Source organism: Crotalus tigris, unplaced genomic scaffold (genome assembly GCF_016545835.1).
Source record: "Crotalus tigris isolate CLP2741 ecotype Arizona unplaced genomic scaffold, ASM1654583v1 scf7180000017646.2482762, whole genome shotgun sequence".
NCBI lineage: Eukaryota > Metazoa > Chordata > Lepidosauria > Squamata > Viperidae > Crotalus > Crotalus tigris.
The window spans coordinates 197,338-205,143 of NW_024096538.1; the positions used below are offsets into that span (position 1 = coordinate 197,338).

The following is a 7,806-nucleotide window of genomic DNA, read 5'->3' on the forward strand; positions in this document are numbered from 1 at the left end:
CTTTTATTAGGGGTTAGTGACAGGAAAGTCAAGGTGAGATCTGTGGAAAATCCTGCTTAAATTGTATAATTAAACAAGCAATCTTTCTCTTCCCACCACAGTCATAGTGTCCATTTGAAATCCAGCCAATCCACAGGTGGCATGATGTTTGGGTAACTGGCACAGTTGGTGCGCATCTCAGGGTCTTCTCCAGTTTTGTTTCTCTGTAACTATCTCCCTGATAAGAGAGACACATTCTCTTCTCAAGTGGATAGAGGCGGGAGAGAGAAAAGCAGAGAGCAAAAGTCATCCCAAGCGAAAGCAAATTCCCCCCCCCCCCAGCAGAATGGCAGGCCCCAAACAAGAGGCATAAGGCATGGGAAAACAATAAGGATTTGGGGACCTGACAATGTGATTGCCCTTTCCAAGGATTGACATAAATTCAAATAATTTATTTAAATGAAATTCAAATAATTAACATAAAATGATTGCAGATTAGTACTTTTTGCAGCAAATTACTATTTATATAATTGATTACAGTTGGAAATTCCTGCAAGAGACTATGATGTTTCTCTGATCAACTCTCCTTGCTAGAAAATAGTTATATGTAGTAGTTAGAAAAAGCATATTAAATAAAAAAAGATGCAATTTCTTTTTAAGATGACAGCTGCATATTAGGGAAAAACAAATTCTTCCTCTTTTTTCCTGCTTGTTTGCAGTTAACATAGACCTTATTGATTTTTTCCAATTATTTTTCTCCTTATAAAATGCTTCCTTATCTGCATTGTCAATCCATTAAACAAAACCCTTTGACTTATATCCGAAAGAACTGGACTGTTAAGTCCTTTTTTTCTGTACAGAAAGCAGATACATGAATTATTCAATAACTCTAATAGTTACAATGAAGCTATACATTATTACTTAAAGGTTTGAGGAGACCTATTCTGAAAAATATGGGACAAAGTTACTATAATGAATATAATTTTGTACTCCAAATGTTGTCAAGAAAGATTGACAGAGTTGTAAAAAATAAATGCCTAGGAATTATTCTTCAGTTACTTTCTCCTTTCTTGTTGGTATTCCATTTGCTTCCTTTTCTTAAATTACTGCCACCTATAGAAATAAATGTAATCTGTGATGGTAAGTGTGTGGAAAAGTGGAATTTTGTGAATTAGCTGTTAGCAGGGCTGTGATTGCTTGATGTACTTTTGAAGAAGAGTTCATTCTCTGCACTGTCTTTGACTATGTTGCCACATAAACTACAAATGATCTTATATCCCTGAGGCATGGAAGCCAGAGAGCTATAAGCCATTTGATGTGAATTTTATATTCGTTTATGTCAACAGATCGATGGTTACAGGAATAATCTACAGAATTGGTATGATTTCTAAGATTGGATTTCAAAAAGAGGAAATCAAATCCCTTGTTTTCATCTGCATGTGATTCTGAGTTTTCATTAGCTGCTTATAGAATAATTAAATATTTATACCATGTTTATTTTTTCTGTTTTTAGGGACCAGTAATTTATGCACAGTTAGATCACTCTGGAGGGCATTACAGTGACAAAATCAACAAATCAGAGTCTGTAGTCTATGCTGACATTCGGAAGAACTGAGAAGATTACAACCTATCCGAAGCTTAACAAAAGTTCAAACTGGAATTGCTTGAAGAAAATTGACCCAGAGAACTCATATGTGGCCTTTGATGCCTAGGCTAAGACCAATGCATATGCATACAGAGAGAAAGAGATTATATATGAACTGTGTGTAAATAGTCTATTTAATCATACAGAAATGAGAGCAATGTTGCATGTTAAAATATGATGATAATTCTGCTTATAAATGGCCAAATAGTTCATTATATATTTAGGAAAAGGGGGAAAAACAAACATTCATGTTACATCTTTAGGCAATTTGTCAATTGTTATATGGAAAAACTGGAAATACTTGGATATTCTAATGGAATTGGTACGTTTTTATGTTACTTTTGAAATGGACACAAGAACTACTTCTGCATGATTTCTCTTAATATTTTTGCATTTTTTTACAGATCTAATTTTTCATACAACTTATGTCTTCTTCTACTCTAATGTCCTCCTTTTCCAGGAGAAGTAATCTTTACCTGCTTTAGTTTCCAACCTAATGGAAGGCAAAATTTTGTCTTCAAGGAATTTACAGGCAGTCTCCCATAAACAAACTTAGAGACATATAAAAGTTTTAATCAAGTAATTTTTATAGTACAACATTAACAAATATCTTGAAATGTTTTTATGGCTCTTTTCTGGTTTCAGCAACAAAGATGAAACTCAGTTACCTCTTTGAGCAAAATAGGGTGCTGATTTTGATGTGCCTTTCTATAATCTATACATCTCTTCACAGTAGTCTACTTCTAAGAGTTACAAATGGCTGGTTAATGTTGCAATTGCAAAAAGAAATGGTTACAACTTAATATTTTATGGCACTTCATGGAAGGCATAAATATATTAGGACAGTTTTAGTGCCACTAGTTCTTAAATCTCATTCAAATTTACTTTGAAACTTAAATAGCTGTGTACTTCTCTACTGTGGAAGAAGTCTGTTCCATTGCCTTTCATCTTTATGATGTCATTCCTATCAACTCTGAATCTGCTCTCTCTCCCTCCCTCTACCTCAGTGTTTCAGGTAAACTGGTGCTATTGCTTTTTTCTTAAGTACTTTACATGCCTATAATATCTGCTCATACGTTTTTTCAGCTTTTTACATGAAAAATAGATTTAAGGATTCTTTAAAAAATGGAGCTTTTTCATTGAAATAAGGACTGGCTAATACTAAATTGCTAGTCTGTGCAGCACACAGGAAGTGTGCATTGGGTCTCCATATTTGTAGAGGTTATGTGTGAACATGCAAAACTTTAAATTCTCTGAAAATTTGTACTCTTGTCCCAATATCCCTAGATCTAAACACTTGGGCAGCTATTTAGAATTATCCAAAAGATATTTAAATCTATTTTAAATGACTTTAGTGTGATTTAGAATAATGAGTAACATTTTGAGCCATATTTATGGAAACACTGTATCAAAATTATATTACATACTTTACTGTAATTAAGAACAAGGCATGCATCAGGGTATTCACCACAGAATTCATTACTCGTCAGTAATAGGGTCTCAGTGAGTGGCAAGAAATAGGGTTGGCTGATGCTGAGATTTCTGTTTTGAGGGGGATGAGGAGTTTTAGATGTTAATGTAGAAGTTGTCTTTTCAGGAACATTGTAATGGGAAGCTTTGTTTCTTTTGTTTGAATCTTTGAACTTTGCCATGAATGGTGTTAAAATATTCCTTGATCTTCATTACATAAACCATATTGTCATCATATTTCTAGAAGTCCAAACACATTTGGAATCAGTCATTGTGTTAGGTTTTTCAAGTTGAGCTGCTTCTTTGACATAGTTCTTTCTCAACTTCATCTTCATACTTGAAACAATGAAGCAACTCGGTTTTATCATGATACTGTTGTTTCTTGCCTGTCAATTAAAGCTCTACAACCTCATCCTCTATATCAGTGATTCCCAACCTTTTCTATGCTTCACATTCCTAGGAAATGTTGGATTAATGTTCATAACCTCTACAAAAATATTACATTTGAAGATGTAGAAGTCTAATTTTTGAACAAGAAGTTGAATCGTATCAATACTGCAGAAGAAATTGAACAATTAAATTCAATTTATTCAGAAAAATATATAAAAGGTAAAATCAATCCCAACTGTGAACATAAAATTCAATGGCATCTTTGCTTCTGCTTCTCATTCATGATTTTGTCAAAAAGTGGGACTTTTTTTTTTTTGCAGGACTGCAATTTGCAGGTATGTCTATGGATTCAGGCAATTTGTAGATTTTGTCTTGATTGACAAAAGAGAACTGAATTTAGATTCACATCTATGTTGTTGCAAATGTAATGACATATTCTTTTCCACCAAGTCTTGGGAACATATCCAGCACTGCACACAAAAACTCTTCCAAAGTCTTGCTTTCAAATTACATTCCATGAGCTCTATTTGTCCACAAATCAATGTGATTTTCCTTCAGCTCTTCATCATCTGGTATTTTCTCCAAATTGTAGGACTATGGATCCATAATCCATTCTTCTAAAACCTTCAGCTCTCCAGATCAAACAATTTTGACAGAATTTCTAAATGAACCACAACCTCAACACACACAGTAGGAATTATGGATCCAACATCATCAACCATTTTGTCAAGTGAAAGAAAATTTGAGAGATTGCCTCATTCTATCCTTCAAGATGAAATATATAAATTTTCTTTGAAGGCATTCAATTTTTCCCAAATCTTCAACATGTTTATCTTTTTTTAAAGAGAAACACTCAGGTCAGTCATATGAGTGAAAATATGAGTTAAGCAAATCTATGTTTAGGCAAATTCCTTTGATTCTAATCCCCCAACAAGATTACATTCATGCTTCTCCAAAAAAACCCTTTGATTTCTTCCAGCAGTTCAAAGAAGCAGGGTAAAGCTTGTCTTTGTGACAACAGACTTTTTTGTGGAAAAGCAAAACTGAATGCTCACTTCTCAGATCCTCACAAAGTGATTTAGAGATGTGATGGTTTAAAGTATGCCCCTTTATCCAGTTGATGATCTTCATACAAATATCAAGTACTTTCTTTAAATTTGGAGGCAATATTTTGATGCCAAAGCATGCCAATGAAGAAAAAATTTGTATGTGTATAATCTTCTTTTTCACCAATGCAAAAAAAAAGGTTAATTTCCAAGCATTACAGGTGCTGTGTCAATGCACATAGTACCAATTTCCTTGACATCCAGATCATGCTTAGGGAAGAAATCTTTCACTAACTGCATCACATCCTTTGCAGTTGTGTTTGTTTTCAGATGTTTACAAAGCAGGAAGTCACCCTTCACAGTACCATCATTGACATACCTCACTCATGTGAGTTGACTACAGCTGGAGAATCAATTAAATGGAGATTTTAAAAGGACTAGGTCTGACATTTGAGATGATTTGGCCCAAAATATCTTCATTCAAATCAATGATTTGGTTGTGAAGGACATTATTTGGTAGGAGCAACTGTTCAATATTTTTTTCTTGCTTCTTTGCTCTGATAATTGTTGCCATTTCTACTGCACATTTATTGTTCAGATCTTTTGCAATAGTATGAGGCTTCTTGGATTTGGCCACTTTAGATTCCACTTTGTATGACACAAGAGGTAGGGTTTTTTTCCCAACAAAAATGCAGTCTAATTTTGGAAGAGTTTCTTGTGAATCAAAACAAGCTCTTTTGATTTTTGATGACTCAACATCATGTCCTTCAACATCAGCTGCCCCATGCTTATTCTTGAAATGCTCTCGAGGCTTGGATGGCTTCAGATTTGAGCTGGAAAACACAACACTGCAAAAAATGCACTGGGTCTTTTCCAAACCAACATTTCCTGTTGTACAAGTGAAAAGAAAGCACAAATAGTCATCATTCCATTTTATTTTATTTTATTTTGACATGAAATTTTAGTTTGTAAAACAGAAAGAAAAATATATGACTAAGTGTGAGAAAAACTATAATTAAATCAGGGATGTCTGCTTTATTTAGTCCGACATACCTATAGCAAAATATCACAAGAAATACACTTTCAAATGTTATATTACGATATCTGAGTTTCATCAAGATAAATCATCAGGTGAAAACTCTACAGTAGGAATGTAAAACTCGCAACGTCATATGACGTTGCGCGACATAAGTTCGATATGCCTGCTCTACAGGAATGTGACACAATTTATTAGGTAACTCATACCATGACACAATATGAGATGAATTCCTGCTGTGCATATATCAATGTGTAATAGACATGATACATCACAACTATATCATCTAATATTCACACAAGTGGCCTTATTTAAATGCGCTACTCGAGTGATGAAATTAGTGATGAACACTGTCAAAACGCACTCAACCAATGCCACAATTTATATGGTAGTAACTTCTGGAAGTGAATGACACTGTGTAGTTGGTCTATTTCATTACCAATAAACTTACACCTGGCTAGTATGAGTGAATGAATAAATTGTGCTACCAAAATATGGTGAAACGAACACACACAAAGGAGTTTACATATCTTTCTATTCAAGCAGCTGGAGATTGGAGTGTGCTTGAGATAAAAAGGTACCTCCTGTCTTTTCTTCAATCCTTCCATCTTCAGTTCCTTTGATTATATATGGGAGAAGTCAGTGGCTTTGAGGGAGGTATTTGGTTGGATAAAACAGGGATAAGTGTGGGATTGGCCAAGTGAATTTAAGTGAGGTGGTAAGCAAGCTGAGAGGCCCTGAGGGGTGAAATACTTAAGGAACTCTTGAACTCATTAGTTTATGAGGGAAACAATATACGATCATGTCAGATTTTGCATTATAATGATTTTAAAAGCAGTACTCTGGCAATCAATTACTTCTATGTTAAGACTACGCAGCACAACCCCTACTACCACTGCTCAAGGAACGTGGCTGGCTGGCTGAGTGATGACTTCTGACTCATCACTAAGGGACACAAGCCCCTTAGTGGCTGCACTCCTTGAAATTCCATCTTGCATCTCCCAGAGGTGTGGGCAGGAAGTCCAGGTTGGGAATCTGCTATAAAAACTTGTACCGCTCTTCTCCTAGCCAACTCCTTTAGTTCTTTGGTGGTTTCTTGTTTGGATTGCCTGGAATGGTTCCTAATTTGTCTGGATTTATGTAATGTAAACTTTGGGCCACAGTTTCTTCCAACAGGCATTTAGACTTGTCCTTGATGTTCTCCAGTGCATTATTTTTTGAAGTAATTATGATCTGTCTTGTAACTAGCTCAGTTTACACTACAGAGTTTTTTCTTTCTCTACTTAGTATATTTTGGTAGAAGCAGAAGTAATTCAGTCAACACATGAGCCTGAAGCCCAAGTCTTGTTAAGAGATTACAAAATCATGTAACTGTCTGAAACACTTCATAATTGTTTCTATTTCTGTATGCTGAGTTGCACTTTTCACGTATTGAATTCAGATTCAAACTAAAGTACAAAAATCTCTCAACTTATGTATGAGCAGTGTTTTTGTGGTGCTGTACTTTTCTATAAAAGACAAATGACTTCCAGTTGTGAAAGTTAACTTCCCAAACTTTAGACGTGCTAAGATTTCCTGTCACTAGGTAAATCCATTCCATGCAACATTGAGCCCTTTTTTACCTTTTCTGCACTTTTAAAAAACTGGAATTTTTTATTGTACAAGTCTTCTTTCTTCTCCATATTCTCATAAGCAGCTTTATATTGTACTCTTGTGAATATTTTAATAAACCTTTTTCATTAGTGGTCTGTTGTATGTCTCAATTTGTCAATCTACTATGATAGACGATGGAATAATTTGTACCTTAAATGGGTAGTCAGAATTCAAATAGCTGGATTCATATCATACAAAGCCAGACAAGATTTTATTTTATTTGTTTTGGCTTAACTCAGTGGGTTTACTTGCCATATAGTGTAAGCAAACCAGAGCAAAACAATTAGTGCACCCATTCAATGAAGGGTAAATGTGGAGTGGAGAGATAGAAATGACTATCTATTTTCATGTTTACCCAGAAGGGGAAAAGCATGTTGCAGAGACTGTTACAACATACATTCCCTATGTTGGGACACAAAGAAGCATGTTTTATTTTTTAAGGCTAGTTCTTCAATTTTAAAACAAGGCATTGCTCAGGTTGCATAAGTAGTCAAAATAGTTGAAAAATATAAATGATATTTATACGTAGCTTTTGGCTTTCCAAATTTTGCAACATACAGTAACCCCAGCCATTATATTTAATACTG

General features: G+C 34.7%; 1 protein-coding gene across 3 annotated transcripts in view; it reads left to right on the plus strand.

The window, feature by feature from the left end:
- MPZL1 (myelin protein zero like 1) overlaps positions 1–7,311 on the plus strand; it is a 30,737-nt gene extending 23,426 nt beyond the window's left edge. For all 3 annotated transcript variants that reach the window (XM_039335667.1, XM_039335663.1, XM_039335665.1), the window contains exon 6: positions 1,493–7,311. Coding sequence is in view for 2 of the 3 variants with exons in the window: in XM_039335663.1 (XP_039191597.1) it covers positions 1,493–1,594 (102 nt within the window). In the remaining variant the exon portion in view is untranslated. The remainder of the gene's footprint in view (positions 1–1,492) is intronic.
- Positions 7,312–7,806: the final 495 nt, after the last annotated feature.